Source organism: Gossypium arboreum, chromosome 10 (assembly GCF_025698485.1).
Source record: "Gossypium arboreum isolate Shixiya-1 chromosome 10, ASM2569848v2, whole genome shotgun sequence".
Classification (NCBI taxonomy): Eukaryota; Viridiplantae; Streptophyta; class Magnoliopsida; order Malvales; family Malvaceae; genus Gossypium; species Gossypium arboreum.
The window spans coordinates 27920241-27938007 of NC_069079.1; the positions used below are offsets into that span (position 1 = coordinate 27920241).

The following is a 17767-nucleotide window of genomic DNA, read 5'->3' on the forward strand; positions in this document are numbered from 1 at the left end:
GCCATACCACTGATGTTCCAAGACATAATCCTCATAATAAAGACGTCTCTCCAACACTCAACACAGAGAAAATACCACTAAACGGTAAAAGAAAAACCAAAAACTACACGAAATCAAACTTACTCGGATCTATCCAACCCCCAAACTTCCCTTTGATCCTCTTTCTATTCATTTTCGAAACAGAGGAGTTTGTCAAATTTTGAGAGATACACTATGGGTGAATTAATCTTAAAGGTAGTGTTCTTCATGCTTTAAGCATTATTTCAAATTTTTATACCTTGATCCATTCTTTTTACATCAATTAGATCCTTTAAGGATACTCTTCTAGTTGTATATAGGGAAGGGTGTTCATGGGTTTTTTGGGTATTAAAGTTGAATGTAGAGATCCAATGGATCATACATGGTAGATAAAAACATTAAACGTTCAACGTAGTTGTCTAAATACATAAAAAATAAAAACATATTTGGTCATTGGTTGGCAAAGTAATACACAGAGAAGTTTCAAACAAAATCTAACATTTTTATTATCTCACTACAACAAGATGCAAAAAGGGTTTTCTAGTTCATGTTTCTATTTGGAAATGTGGTAGGGCTAAGAATATGACAATTAAGTTTGTTTTTGGACACCATGGTTAACAATATGGTAAGATTTATGAGTGCCTAAGGGATTTGTAGCACACCAATCTTGTTAAAAGGACAATAAATTGTTTAAGAGGATGCATATTTGTCTAGAGGAATGTAAGGAAGGGTTCAAAGCCAGATGTAATCCCATTATCAACCTTGATGGTTGTTTCTTGAAGAGTTACTGTAACGCCCTGAATTTTGGGCCTAGAAGTTTTGGGTTACTAAGCTTAGGGACAGCAAGGAGGTCACACACATGAGTTAAGTTGTGTAATTTAGTGTCAAGAATAGGGCTGTTGGTTTGGTGGATAAGTGGAGTGATATTATGTTGGAGGTCATGGGTTCGAATCTTGTGTGTGTATGCTGGAACATTTCATTTTGTCTGGCTTTAAGTTAATATTTTTATCATTTTATTTTATTAAATATTTATTTTAAAATTATTTTCTATTTCAATTTTTGATTCTTTTGTTTTTGGTATTCACGTTCCCCGTTTCCTCTGGCTCTGCTGCTTCTTCATATTTTCTTTTTTCTTTTGATAATAATACTCAAAGGAACTGAATCGGCTTTTTGGCTTCGGGATTTTCGTTTCTCTGTCTTCGCCTCTAATCACTCAACAGGTGTGGGATTTGAACTGTAACTACGCTATTTCTTTTTGTCTATTTAATTTGCGAACTCTTTGTTCGGCTTTTCTTGACTGTAGGCTAACCCGTTGGTTTTGGGTTTTTAGTCGATGAAAGAGATAGGAATCATTGCTTTTTGATATGTGTTGATAGGGCAAAGATTAGGGATGGTTCCAGTGGCCTAGATGATGGTTTTGGACTATTTTGATGGTGGTTTCGTGACCTTTTCGATGACCACACGGGCGTGTGCCAAGGTACACGGCCGTGTGAATTTGAAAAATTAGGGTTTCGGGTTAAATTGGATGCCACACGGCCTGGCCACACGACTGTGTGGTTGATTTGGGGATTTTTTTCAAAATTCACACGGTCGTGTCCCTTGGGCATACGGCCGCATGGGTTTGGGAATTAGGGTTTCAGGGATTTGGAGTCACATGGCCTAGCCACACGACCATCTGACTGATTTGGGGATTTAGGGATCCCACACGGGTGTATGTTTCGGAACACATGGTCTTGTCTAGTGGGCACACGAGCATGTGAGACCCTCACACGACCGTGTCTACCCTGCACTTTATTTTAGCGAAATTAGACAGTGAGTTACACGACCTGTTCACATGGCCATCTCCCTACTCCACACGGGCGTGTGCCTCTGTCACATGGTCGTGTGCTACCCTTCACACGGGCTTTTGGACCCCCACACGGCCTGGATTGCTCCGCACGGCCGGAGCACACGGGCGTGTGGGCCTATCTCGCCAAATAATGAGTTTAGGTCAAATTTAAGTGCAATTGTGACTCTGTATGTTCCAATCCTCGACTGAGCTCTAGTGAGGGTATTTACGACACTGATCTGAGTTTGGATAATGTGTTAATTGTGATTGGTTATGTGACATGTTTGATTCTGAACCCGATTAGCTGGGTGAGTGTGCATGCAACTAGTTCTGTCTAACTGTTTGAATACGTGTCATGGATATGCGAGCTTATTTTGCAATTGCTACTGAATTCAAGTTACGAGTGTACTCAAGACTGATACTGTAACTAACTGATTGGATGTGAGTGTTTGCTTCTGAATAATTGTCTGAGACTGGTATTCAGATTGTGTACATCTGACTACATACATATATACAAATGCAAAAACTATTTTGGGCGGGATTTTTGAAGAGAAGGAAGGTTGACTGAACTGAACTGGCAGCTGATCTGTTGGTTACTGATAGCCCCTAATACCCAGAGGGTTGAGGGTGGTCCTTATACCCAGAGGGTCGTGGACTTTACTGATAACAGTATAGCAGATTACCGCATTGCACAGTACCGTATTTATGTTAGCTATGCTACGTAACATTGACTGAACTGGTACTGCAACCTATCAGTATAGCGGATTACCACATTACGCTGTACCACATGTATATTAGCTACGCTAGTACCACTATTTGATCTGGCAGTTTATACTGCATGTCTGTACCGCGGTTTACCGCATTGCACAGTATGGCTTATACGCTAGCTTTGCTGCGTAATATACATGATTGGCAATTTATTTGCATACTGTTAGCCCCAATACCCAGAGGGTCATGGGCAGTCCCAATTACCTTATGGTCGAGGACAATCCTGATAGCCATCGTTGCCGGGCAACCCGGTATGGCATCAGTTAGAGTGCAAGGTTGGATAGGCCTTACAAAGTCCTGAGTGGAGTGAATGGTGGGGTGAGCTTAAAGCTCTTATGAGGAGTGATGGGGGATGGAAAGGTGTGTTGGCTGGATTGGTAGGTTTCTCGTAACTCAATTGCATTCATATGCATCATATTGACTGTTCGACTGAAATGTCTGATTGACTTCTATTGAAAGGCATTTGTGCCTATGAGAATTGTGTGGACTTTGACTGCGACTGTCTGATTAGATAGTTACTATGACTATTTGAGGAATTACTGCTACTATGCCTAAATTATACGAGAGACTTTGTGTGTGTTTGATTTTGGGTGAATTCGCTCAACTGTCTTCTGTCTGTAAGTATGTTCTGCTTCTGAACTGCTTTTAGTTCCCTATTTCTGTTTCTGTAGTTTAATTGGTTTGTTCTCACACTGAGCTCAAGTAGCTTACCCCCTCTTCTGTTTCCCCTTTTAGGTACAGTTCTGGATTCTGTTGATGGGCTTAGTCCGCGGAGGTCTCGGACAATTTTGGAGAAAATAAACTATAAGTTTTGTTTCAGTTTTTAATTGCTATTTGGTTTAAGTTGATCTGTAAAGTTTTATAAGATGGTGGTACAATTTTTCGTTATATGTTTTATTCGTATATTTAGACTAGTAACTGTTCAGACAGAATTTTAAAATGACTATTGGTTTTTGGGTTGCTATGAAATAAATGTTCTTAAGTAATAAAGGGGTTTATTTTTTGTAAATTTTCTCTCAATCACTTCGGTGATCAATATAGCATCCCGGATTCGGTCTAAACTTCTAGGCCGAGTTTAGGGTGTTACAATTACAATGAAAGCTCCTTACCGATTGTTTTTGCCATTAATGCAAATGATTGCATTTATCCTATAACATATACATCTGATGAAAGTGAGAACAGGCTTCGAATGATTGGGATAAAAGAGATTAAAAGCTCACATCCTTTTTCATTTATAAATAATAGACAACATGTATTATTGTTACCTTTTAAATTCTTTTTCTAATAAATTTAACTATCCTATTCACCATGCTAACGATTATTCATCTCTTATAAACAATGGCTTGTTAAAGTAGTGGTCTAGTTGTTCCCTAATGCATTTCACAAGACTTTGTTAATCATTTATACAAAAACTTCATACCCACACTTACAAACAAAGGAAAGTCATTGAAGGATGCATTTCGAAAAGCTTCTTGACATTTTCATTTATTTTTCTCTTATAAATTTCCTTATTTTATCATTTGTACCTTTATTATTATTCATTTGCCCCAATATTTTATTACTCACTATTTTCATTTCTTATATTCAAAATCTCTATTCATACTTCAATCACTTTAATTTCATAATTTATAAATTTTCAATTCATGTATACCACTTCAATTACTTTTTATTATCATACACTTGTTATTACAATTTAATTATCTTGAATTTCTTTATTCTTAATAAATAAATTCCTTTTTTATCACTTTCATGATTCTATTAATTTATATTATTCTTTAAATCACTAATTTACCATTTATCTTTTAAACAAAATATGAACTTTTAAATTCTCCTAATCACTTTATTAAAGTCATCCTGAATTAATAAATCATAAATAATTATTTCATCATCATCATTAATTTTATTTTATTTTCATAAAATACCAAAATAAGCAGATTATATTCCAACACACTTTTAAATCATTCCAACTCTCTTTTATTTTATATTATAACATATTTAACCATTATTGAACATTAAAATATCAATTCAATCATTCATAAGATATAATTCATTTAATCAATCATTTTCTTCCTTCTCTTATTTCTAAACTTTATTTTCCTTACTTAAAATAAACACTTCTTTTTTATATATATTTTCTATAATCAAAATATTTCCATGTATTTTGCTTTACTAATCAACTAGGATAATAATTTACTCACGCATTTTCTTAACTTATTTTAACATTAATTAATTAAGCTAAAGGGTTAAAAACCTAAAAAAATTTAATTGAGTTTTTTATTAAAAAAGTGTACTCAATTAAACCCTCAGTGACCTAACAAAAAAATTCAATTGGCCCCTTTCATTTACAGAAAACATCAGTTGATTGGTTTGACTATTATCGTGTGGCATGGCTAACAAAAGCAACCATAAACTACCACGTGGTAGTATGCTGACATTCACATCAAAAATAGAAATTAAAAATAATAATAATAACAATGTGCATATAGAATTAATACAACCACTTGTCCAAATTTATTATAGATGAGTGCAAAATTAAAAAATATATATGAAATTACAGAAATTATAGAAAAAATAAAATATGGTAAAAGTTAAAAAGAATTTAAAATTATAAAAATAACAAAAATATGCATGTACCGGACAAATGATTGTCCAAATTGAATCTAGATAAATAGTTGTCTAGATTCATTTTGGATGAGTTCATAACTATAAATTTTTTTATAAATTATATAAAATCTAAAATGTGAAAAACTCAAAAAATATTAATGTGTTATGAATATCTTATTAAGTGGATGTCCATCGTGATAAAGATAAAGTTTTGATATATTTTAAATACTAATAGTTATTAGAATTAGATCTCTACTTCTTTTATACTTCTTATGCCTATAAATGGAGGCTCTAATGAAGCATTGTAATTCATCCCTTTGATTTATAAAGTACATTCTCCATTGCTCTTATATTTTCTTTGTTCTTTATTCTCCCTATTTCTCTTTATTTTATAACACGTTATCAGCACGATGATTCTCTATATTTTTTCAAAATCTTTTGAAGTCATCCCATAGATCAAATTCTTTTTCACCTTAAACTTTCACTCTTACAACTTTATCTTCGGGATGTTGAAAGATTCAATCTCAGAATGGATTATGGTTTTTATTCCCGATCTTTGATTTATTGTACAAGCATGGGTAAAGTCAATTTTGAATTGAAATCTCACACATGTTTACGATGGTGATTATGAAATAAAGAATCTATTAGGATGTTTATTTGTTGCATTCCCTGAAGTGAATGTAAACATAAAAAAAAAGATATAATTATGGACCACTAAAAGTGGGAACATAGTAATAAATAAGAGAACAATGAGAGTTCTCAAGATAACTCTTTAAAGGATAAAGATAACTTATGTTATCAATGTGATATGAAATATTATTTGCCACATATGTGGCGTATGCCCAAATATTTTATTTCATTAATATTTTTGAGGAAGTATATGAAAATGTGGTAATGAATTTTATCATTATAGATAGAAAATATTTATATTATTTGGTATTGAAACAAACAAATATTATTCTAATATTTAATAGTACAAAATTAGTTGAAAGCTCCAAAAGAGCTAATATATCAATATCTAAAAAGCACAAAATTTGTGATTTAATGCATTACTTTTAAAAAGATATTTGTAATGGATCTCATATTGAGATTGTGAATGAGGAAAATATTATATTTTATATGAATAAAAAGGGATTGGGTTAGTAATTTATATTTATTTTATAATCTTTGCGATATTCTTTTGTCATCATACCTATTAAAGGGTTGAAAGCAAAATATTTGACTCTAAAAGATCTACTTATGAGCGATAGAATATGATAATTTTATCTAAAGCTTATTATGGTTGGATGCACTTAAAGTTGCAAGTTTTTTTAAAAACTGTGAGTATAACTCTACAATATTCAAAATACGTTCTCAATTAAAATTATGTGGTAAAATATTACTGATGGGAATTTGCAAGAGAGAAAGCTTATGTATGAAAATTCATTGGTTATGTACCTATTGTACACCTGGAAAATAAGATCCACTCTCAAATTTTGCTATTAATAGGTTTTTGGAAATTTGAAGATTTTGTCATATTCCCTAAAGCGAATATTGCATATAATTATTTGGAAATTATATTTATTGACTTGGTGGCATTATAGAATTCACATTGATTTAGACATTTCTAGTAGTAGTTGTCACAATAATACTTATATGTGGATACAAATTAAAAGGAATGATAATAAAATTATCAATTTGTTACAATTTACAATTTTGTACAATTGAAACACATATTAAAGTAAATCAGAAGTTTATTAATACAAATGCATTTACTACTTAGCATGACCAGTTAGACCATTCTAAATCGTATATGATGTGAAAATTAATTGAGAATTCATATGGACATCCATTAAAAAACCATAAGATTCTTTAATTTAAAGAATTCTCATTTGTTGCTTGTTCTTAATAAAAAAAAATTGGTTCTTAGAAACTTACTAGCTAAAGTTGAGATTTAATGTCTTGTATTTCTGAAATGAATATAGGTTCATTCATCCACTATGTGGATGGTTTTGATACTATATGATTTTGGTAGATACATCTATAAAATAATCACATGCGTTATCAACTTGCAACCTGTCGTTTGTGAGATTGCTTGTTTAAATGATTAATTTCAGATTATGCAACTAAAACAATTCATCTTGCTAATGTTGGTGAGTTTACATCCTAAGTTTTCAATAATTATTGCATGTTAATTGGGATAAAAGTTGAACATCCTGTAGTTGATGTTCACACACAAAATGATTTAGCTGAATTGTTTATCAAATGCCTCTAACTAATAGCTAAATCATTACTTATGAGAACAAAACTTTCCATTTCAACATGAGATTGTATTGATTTACATGTTGTACGCATCAAGCCAATAAATTATAAATACTCCCCATTACAATTTATTTTTGGTCAAGAGTCAAATATTTCCCATCTTACAATTTTTGAATGTGCGGTATATGTTCCAACTGCTCCATCAGAACACACAAATATCGTTCATAATAAGAGATTGGGAATGTATATTTATATGAGTCTCCTTATAATATTTTTGAGCTATTAATTATAGGTTTAATTATGACATGAGTTGTCAGTTTTCCGAACATTAGGGGGAGAGGATAAAAAGCTGGATTGATAAAGTACTTGAAATGAATTATCAATATCTAAGATCCTCGTACAAAGCAATGCGAACCAGAAGTTCAAAAGATGATTCATTTTACAAATCAATTGCCAGATTCATTAAATCTCACATACTAGCTGAAAATGCTCCAAAATGCTCCAATACGAATTGATGTCCTAATAGGGCAAACTGTTAGTACAAAAGAAAGTAATCCATGCCTGAAGCGTGGAAGATCGGTCAGTTTCAAAGATAAAAATCCTCGTAAAAGGAAAGGAGCAAATATTCAAGATGGTCATATAGTGGAGGCGGGGGTTACTGAAGAGACCCATGACATAACTAATTATAAAACTCAAGAAGATATTTAGGTACCTAAAAGTGAAAATGGAAATGATGAAAATAAAGAGATCTCGATAAGTTATGTCAATACGAGAAAAATATGGAATAAAAAAAAATGTAGTTGTTCGACAACAATTTTGCTTATAATATTGCTATTGAAATAATAAAAGAAAATGAGGATCTTGAGCCTAAATCTACTAAGGAATGTAAAAATAGAAAAGATTGGTCAAAATGGAAAGATGCAATTCAAGCAAAATTGAATTCACTTTCTAAACGTGAAGTTTTTGGACTTGTAGTCTAAACACCTAAAGGTGTAAAAGTCGGTAGGATATAAATGGGTATCTGTGAGAAAAAAAAAATGAAATTGATGAAGTCGTAAGATATAAAGCTCGACTTGTAGCACAAGGATTTTTGCAAAGGCTTGACATTGATTATGAAGAGACATATTCTCCTGTGGTGGATGCAATCACATTTAGATATCTTATTAGTCTGGCAGTACGTGAAAAACTTGACATGCATCTAATGGATGTTGTTACATCCTATTTATATGGTACACTTGATAATGAAATTTATATGAAAATCCCTGAAGGATTTAAAATCCCAAAAAGATATAGAGTTTATTGAGAAAATTGCTTGATCAGATTAAAGGAAAGTTTATATGGATTAAAACAATCTAGTCATTTATGGTACAATCGTCTTAAGGAATACTTGTTAAAAGAAGGTTATAAAAATGATCCAATTTGTCCATGTGTCTATATAAAAAGGTTTGGATCAAATTTTGTGATAATTGTTGTTTATGTTGATGATATAAATATTATTAGAACTCCTGAAGAGCTTTAAAATACAGTAAATTGTTTAAAGAAAAAAATTGAGATGAATGATCTTAGAAAAACAAATTTCTGTCTTGGCTTACAAATCAAGCATTTAAAAGATGGAATTCATGTTCATCAATCAACTTATACGGAAAAGATATTAAAGAAATTTTACATGGATAAAGTACACCCATAAAGTACTCCGATGATTGTATGATCGTTAGATGTGAATAAAGATCAATTTCGCCCTTGCGAAGATGGTGAAGAGTTTCTTGGCTCTGAAGTACCATATTTAAGTGCCACAGGGGCATTGATGTATCTTGCAAACAACATAAGACCTTATATAGCTTTCACTATAAACTTGTTAGCAAGATTCAGTTCTTCTCCAACACATAGACATTGGAATAGAATTTAACATGTTTAGATATCTCAAAGGGACTATTGATATGGGGTTATTTTATTCAAATGATTCGAAATCCCTATTAGTCGGCTATGCTAATGCCGAATACTTATCGAATCCATATAATGGTAGATATCAAACAGGATATTTATTTACATGTGGGGATACTGCCATATCATGGCGTTCAATAAAGCAAACACTAGCTGCCACTTCTTCAATCATGCAGAAATAATTGCAATACATGAGACAAGTCGAGAGTGTGTTTGGCTAAGGTTATTGACCCAACATTTCCAGAAGATATGTAATTTGCCTTTACAGGAAAAGATGTCAACTATCTTATATAAAGATAATGCAGCATGTATAACTCAATCGAAGGGTGGTTACATTAAAGGTGATAGAACGAAACATATTTCACCAAAATTATTATTCACCCATGATCTTGAGAAAAGAGGTGATATAAATGTTTAACAAATTCGTTCTAGTGATAATTTAGTAGATCTTTTTACTAAGGCATTGCCAACTTCAACATTTGAAAGACTACTACAAAAGATTGGAGTGCGTCGACTGAAAGATGTAAAGTAATGTTGCCATAAGGGAGAGTCTAAAAATAAGTTGTACTCTTTTCCTTTAACCAATATTTTGTCCCATTGGGTTTTTCTGATAAAGGTTTTTAACGAGGCAGCTTGTAATAGAAGATTGTGTACTCTTTTTCCTTTATTAGGTTTTTTATCCCATAAGATTTTTCCTAATAAGGTTTTAATGAGGCACATTATCTATCAACGAGCATCCAAAAGGAAGTGTTATGAATATCTTATTAAGTGGATGTCCATTATGATAAATATAAAGTTTTGATGTACTTTAAATTCTAATAGTTATTAAAATCAGATCTCTACTTCTTTTATACTTCTTATGCCTATAAATAAATACTCTGATAAAGCATTGTAAATCATCTATTTGATTAATAAAGTACATTCTCTATTACTCGATATTTTCTTTGTTCTTTATTCTCCCGTCTCTCTTTATTTTATAACATAATGTTATTAAAAATCATTTGAATTTTTATAATTATAAAACTTTTATGTCCAAATTTAGATGCATTATTGGTTTTTTTATTTTATTTTTTATGATTTAGCTTAAAATTGTTTGTTATTATCTTTAAAAGTTTTATAATTTTATCTCAAATACTTAAAATTCTCAATTTCTTATTTAAATATATATAATTATTCACTATAAAAATTGAATTAAAATTAATTATATAAACACCTAGAATAAATAATAATTTTTTTGAGTTTTTACACATTTGAACATATATATATTTATAATTTTAATAATTTTATAATTTAATTTTTTAAAATTTTGCACTCATCTAAAATGAATTTGAACAACTGTTTGTCTAGATTTACTACATATACACATTTTATCATTTTTAATAAAATAAAATTTTTGAATTTTATTTTTAAAATTTTGATGACATGACACTTCTAGCTACTTTTGTAACGATTAATAGTACTTATTGACTATATAAAATTAAATTAAAAGTAATTATATAAACACTAAGAATAAATATAAATTGATTTTGAGTTTTACACATCTACAAATTTCCACAAATATTTTTGAATTTTTATAATTATCAATATTTTTTTATGTTACACGTTCAAAATAAATTTAAACAATTTTTATCCAAATTCATTTCATATGTACATTTTATTATGTTTTTAATAAAATATTTTTTTTTTATTTTTATTTTTTAATTGTTGTTGACATGGCATTTCTAATTAGTTTTGTTAATCACATCAATATGATTAATAGTTAAACCAATAAGCTAACAATTTCTGTTACTCAAAGAAGTTACTTAATTTTTTTAATCATTAACTTTTTCTAATTTAATATGTATACTTAATATATCCAACCATACTTTAAAATTTGTATGTCTATATTATACACCATTTCTCTACTCATTTTCCAATTTTTACAAAACAGTTCCTCGAGATTCTGCAGTTTTTACAAATCAATCCCTAATATTTAAATTTTACAGTTTTTTATATTTTAGTCCCTGAATTTAGAATCTTACATTTTATACAATTTAGTCATTGAAATTTAAATATTATAGTTTTAGAGTTTAGTCCCTAACCTATGAATTTTACTGTTTTTACCAGTTATTGTTTTAACATGAATCAAAATTTCTTGTTGGGTCTGGATTGGGTTTGGGCCTGACTTGCTCTGTAATTCTCCTTATGGAAGATGTGCATGCTTTTCATTTTTATGAACAAAAAAGGTCAGAATTGGAGAAGGGGTAGGCAAAAAAGGGCAGCTAAGACTGGGATTGTCAGGGCAATTAAGGAAGATGATGATGGGCTGGGATGTATGTTTGGGTAATGGAATTAAAACAAACCTGCTTGCTTGGAATACCCATTTCCGCGGTTTATCCGGATAGATGGAAGTTGGGTGCTATGGCGCTGTTCATTTTGGTATCTGAAAAAGAAGAAAGTGATGATTTGAAAGTTTTTGTCCACCTGTCATATATATGAATAATTTAAGAGATAAGATCTATACATAACGTGTTAACTACTGTATCGCCAATAATATTTCTATCCAGAAAAGCAAAGTCAATATCACACACAAACACCTATTTCATCTTATACCATTTTCTGTGTCGCCTTTACTTACACACCGGGCCAAAAAGTAAAACATTTTGTAAAGCAAAAAAATTAAAAACATGTGTTGTGATGGAGATTGCAGGCCCCTGGGCTTCCTCCTTGGCCTTCCCTTTGCTTTTCTTTCTCTCATCATCTCTATTGTTGGCGTTGTTGTTTGGATCGTGGGGTAGTCCTTTCCATTCCTCCACTTTCTTCTACTGTTTGCGAATTGGGATCTGGGTTTTAATTTCTTCTAATTTTCTACCTCAATCAACTTATCAGCACTTGGGGTTTTTGCTTGCAGGTTGTTGTTGACACTGATCTGTCCTTGTTGTTTGTGCGTGACGGTGCTAGTAGAGATGGCGCTGGAGTTGGTCAAAGCTCCAATTCATGTCATGGAATGGTTCACTGAACAAATCCCTTGTTAATTCCACACTCACTGCTTTGTTCTGCTTTTTTTTTTTTCTCTTTTGGGGGTACAATTTATTGGTAGCATACATGTTTTTCTGGATCTCTTGATTATATGTTCTTGATGTAGACATGGGATTTATGAGGATTCCCAATTTATATTCTTGTGGTTTGGATTTTGTTTATTGTTGATATTATTCATTGTCATTGGTTATGATAAAATAAGTTATGTCCAATATATGCTGATCAAAAGCGCATTCGTTCTGGCAATTCAAATCCTTAACCAGACCACCAGAGGGAATTCTGTAGAACCTTTTATTACTTATTCGTTGTTGATTCTTGCAAAAAAATAAAACACAAAAGGTTGAATGGTAAAACTGTTTTCTGGGAATTTGGTGTTTCCAGTTAAGTTACTTGTTTTAATGCGCTGCATTCAGGACTAAGAGTGATAATGACAACGACAAATCCAGACGAATGTTAGTGCTCACTTCTCTGTTCCACTTATCAGTAAATGGATATAGACTAATCTGATCAAATTTTAATCCTCTTTGTTGAAAATAAACAATTTGAGTAGAAATCAATCCTCAATGTTAACTAATATAAAAATAATTAATTACAAAAATGTATCAAACAAAAATTACTTATAAAAATATGTCGAAATCTACAATCGCCGGTACATCTAATCTCTACCACTTATTACATAATCATGTTGTGGGAAAAAAATAATTTTCAAGTGTTAAGCAAGTATAAATTTTCAAAAATAACTGAATTTTATTGTTTACACAGCACAAATGATATAGAAGGAAAAAATATTTTTTCAATATGGGGTAACTTGATATATTGGCAACGCCAGTATTAATTTTTTTTTAAAAGGTGGCTGACAAAAAAAAATGTAAGGTGGTGTGGCCAAGTGGTCAAGCAGCACCGATTTGAATTAAAAAAGAAATTTAATGGGTGCTGATTGACACATTAGTGGTATCGATAAATTTTTTTTATTAAAAAAAGTGGCTGACAGGAAAGAAAAGAACTGATATTTTTATGGGTATCGTGTGTCAATGTGGCAGCACTAATATTCTATTTAAACCACTCTCTCACAAAAAATTCAAATTCTGGATTGTTTATGGTTTCGAACAAATAAAACAAGAGAGGAAAAAGAGTTGTTAGAAATTAAAATTTAAAATCAACAATATTTGTTTAATAAAAAAAATTGTTACTTTAAAATGGTATGAATTGTTTTAATATGATCTAATATTTTTTTCGTTATTTATTTATTTTACAGGTTTAGTATCAAAGATGAATAATCAATTCTTCGTATACTTCCATTTCGATGGGGTAATTTTGCAAACAACAGTTGATTTTATATTTGAGTCGCACCATCAAATAGGAATGAGATTTAACAGAAGTGTAAAGTTCGACGAAATGAAACAAAAGATTAGTGTGAAAATTACTCAATGTTATGGGAGGAGAATGCCCAGACTATTCTACAAATTCTCAATTTTTCAAATTCGTGAAAGCATAAGGAGATGGAACTTGTAGAGGATGATGATGTGAAGACTATGATTGCGCTGTATTGCTTGCCTGGGAACATTAAACCAATTGAGTTGTTCATCGAGTTAGCATATGTTTAGCCCGTTCAAAATGTCACTCCATTAAATCAACAATATGAAGTTGATGACCTGTCCATAGAGGTTCTGAAAGTCTCTGTCGATAGGCGATCTTCTGTACACAAGTTTGACTTTGGTATGAATGTTGGGTGGGTATAACTGTAAGATTATGGAGTGACATTGACATAGGAAGGCAATCCAAATAATGCTCCGATTGTGTATAACAACCTTAATCCGGGTCCCCGTTTAACTGATAAATCCATTGGTGATTGGTATCAATGCTGATGGTGAGGAAGGACTCGATAATGATGGTAGTTTTGATAATCAAAGTGAATATTTTAGTTGCAACAACCTAATTTTCAGTGATGTCGAAAAAGGCTGTTTCAAAACTTTATTTTTGTAAACCAACTCTATAAATATTTAATATAGATATTTATGGAGTTGGTATAAATGAATATTAAAGCTTAGTCCTTTAATTTTGTCTATTAGTTGTTTAATTAAGGTACAAGTTCTATATTGTAAAAATCTTATTGCTAAATTTTAAATAGCTAAAGGTTCCAAATAGAAAATAAACCATTTTGTTTCATCAAATAGTGGAGAATGTTCTAATTTTGATTAATGTTAATTAATTAAAGATTAATTAAATTAGTTAGTGATTAAAGATTTAATTAAAATATAAAAGGCTTAAGTTAGTAGTTTTTCTTCATCTTCTCCACTCTTCTCCCCCATGTTGTATGTTTAAGAAAGAAAACCCCCTTTTTAGCTTCAAGTATTCAGTCCTTCTATTGGTGAGATTTCTAAATTGTTTTCTTGTAATTTTTATATTTTTAAAGTTATTAGAGCTTAATTTAGCTAGCCTATGTACCAATTTGTAAAATTGTTAAAGGTTTGAAAGTTGTAATTGATGATTTCTTGAAGAAATTGAAGTTAAATTGATAGATTTTAAGCTTAGATCATAAAAAAAGACTAAATTGTAATGTTTGGTTGTTAGTTTTGTTCATAAGGACTAAAGTGAATAAAATGTAAAATTTATGTGAAATTTTAGTAATAAAAGACGACAGAGGGTCCCTAAAGTATTTAAATGAGATCAGTTTTAAAATTGAGGCTTAAAATTGCAAGATATAGTTATTTCTATTTTTGGGACTAAATTGAATCAAATGAAAAACTTAAGGGACATTCGTAAAATGAAATTTTATAGGTTCATACATATCAGGGAATAACATGAAAATGGTTCGTATTGATAAATGATCTAAAATAGTTGTTTAGATCAAGAATTGGATCAAACTAGAGATAATCAAGGAAAAGTCAAAATTATCGATTAGTCATTGAGGATTCAACTTTTTTTTGCTATCTTGACCAAGTAAGTTCATACCAAGCTTACTACTTTGTTTATGTTATGTTGATTGTGTTCCATTTTATTTATGTATTAGATTGAAATGAATTGGTGATTTTGGCACTAATGGTTCAAAATGAACTGAATTATAAATTTATGGGAATATTGGTTATATGGAAATATAAGATGATGTAAATGAGATTATTGACTGAATCTATGTTTCATATGAGAAATGAAATTGTGGATAGGACTTGAAATTGTCATTTATACGGAAATGATGTCCGACTGAACTTAGTAAAAGGTTAGGATATGTATGATGTAACGCCCTAAAAATTGGGCCTAGAAGAGTTGGACTTTGAGTCTGGGATTCAGATAGAAGAAAACCTGAATAGTTAGAAGTTTTAAATATTACTAGTGTTTAAAAAATATATATATTGATAAAATATTTATGTTATTACTAATATTTTAATTTTTATGAAAATTATTATCATTATAATTATTAGATACAAATATATTTATAAAATTATTGTTGTTAATTTAGTGTTTAAATTAAATTATTATTAGAAAATTTTCTGTATCTATTTTTATTGATTTATGGAAATTATAATTATTATTATTAGGAAAAAATATATATATTATCGTATTTGAAATTTTCATTATTATGGTTATTATTATTATTATTTTAGTTTTAAATAAATTTAGAAGTATTTAAAGTGTGGGAAAAATTCGGTCCAAGACTCTAGCAAAAATTATTATTTTTGTTTCTTTAGGGGATCTGGCCATTAAGGTTTATTAATAAGTTGGGCTAAAATTAGACATAAGGAGGAGTCTGGCCTAGTGGTTAGGCGTGTTAAGCAGTAGGAAGGGAGCAGGGATTCGACTCCCTGCGTGCGCAAATGTGGGTTTTTATTTTAGAAAAACCAAGGGCTATCGTAGGTAGGCCTTATTAATAGTTCAGGCTAATTCATGTCTGAAGCAAGCATTTGGCCTAGTGGCTAAGTATGCTAGGAGGGAGGAAGAGGTGCCTGGCTTCAAGGCACGGCGTGCGCAATTTGGGTGTTTTTTTAATATGCAGATCGCGGCTAGAATAAGAGTTAAGAGGAGTTGCGAGTATAATTTAACACAAAAAGAGGTTATTGCGCAGTGACAGTAGGGTGCTAGGAGTTTTACAAGGGTACGGGTTCGATTCCAAGCGAAGGTATGTTTTAATATTATATTTTTAAAATGAACAGGAATTCAGCAGGTAACCTTTAAAATAAAATGTGACGGTATATTATTGAAAACAAATGCGTGTCCTAGTGGCCAGCAGCGTGCTGGGCAACCTGGAGGTCCCAGGTTCGAACAGCGTTATGCGCAAAAAGGTGCTTCTTTTTGCTGTCGCACGTGGGAGGGACCGTACGGTATTGAAATGCTACCAGCACCAGGAGGAGTCGGCTGAACGGTGGACTGCTGCTCAGCAGTGGGGAGTTTGAATTTAATTCAATCTTTGAATTTGGCCATGAATTAAGGAGATAAGGAAGGAATTAAAATTGGAAAAGGATTTTATTTTATTCTAATCTTATCTTATTTCTTTTGCTCATATTCTTTTCTATTTTTCCCAAAAGCTGAACAATTCTCTCCTTTTCTATTTTCTTTCCTTCTCTCATCTCTTCCCCTCTTCTCTTTTCTTTCTCCTCTTGTCGATTTTCATCCTATCTTTTTGCCGAACCTAAATCCTTCATATTCTTCTTCTTCTTTTCTCTCATAAATCCTCAACAAAACTGGTTAGCCGAATTTCCATTGAAGCCAAACCTCGTATCTTTTCTTCCAAAATCGAAATCTTACTACTTTGAGGTACTGCAAAGGCCGAACCCTTGGTTGAGTATTTTCCCTTCTTGTGCGGTGGTTGGATCTACAATCGATTGGGAGTAGTTTCATAACGATATAGGTAAACACTTGAATCTTTCTTTCCTTATTCATGAATTAGGGTAAAAGCCGAAAAACCCCTATATGCAAAGGGTGCCTGTTGATTGTACTCAAAGGGTTTAGTGGTGATATTTGATTTGTTTTCCTATAGTGTGGATTAAAGGCAACTGATCGAAGGCTTGGATAATTGGAACGATTGAATCTGGATCTAGTTCATATTTCGGCAAAGGTGAGAACACTAGTGCCTAAAGTGTTAATGGTTGATTTTTGGTAAGGAGTTTTGTAGTATGGATTCATAGTTAACGTATTAGTAATTGATTGTAGGCAGTTCGTGTGTGGAACTCGTCAGCGTTTCGTCACAAACAGGTGTGTAACTGTCACCCTTTCTTAGCCTAGATCAGCAAAAGCCGAAAAGCCGAAATGCCGAAAAATCGATATTTTGTAGATTTGCGAGTGCGCGAATGCTCGTGAGGTAAATCGATTAATGTTTTTGGTAAGCTACAATGTTTGGACTACAAAGTGCATGATTTC

The 17767-nt window shown here is 31.4% G+C and overlaps 1 protein-coding gene across 1 annotated transcript; it reads left to right on the plus strand.

The window, feature by feature from the left end:
• Positions 1-11891: 11891 nt before the first annotated feature.
• LOC108482630 (signaling peptide TAXIMIN 1) lies at positions 11892-12619 on the plus strand. Its single transcript, XM_017785756.2, has 2 exons — positions 11892-12173; positions 12291-12619. The coding sequence occupies exons 1-2, from the start codon at positions 12067-12069 to the stop codon at positions 12412-12414; spliced, it is 231 nt and encodes a 76-aa protein (XP_017641245.1). The 5' UTR covers positions 11892-12066; the 3' UTR covers positions 12415-12619.
• Positions 12620-17767: the final 5148 nt, after the last annotated feature.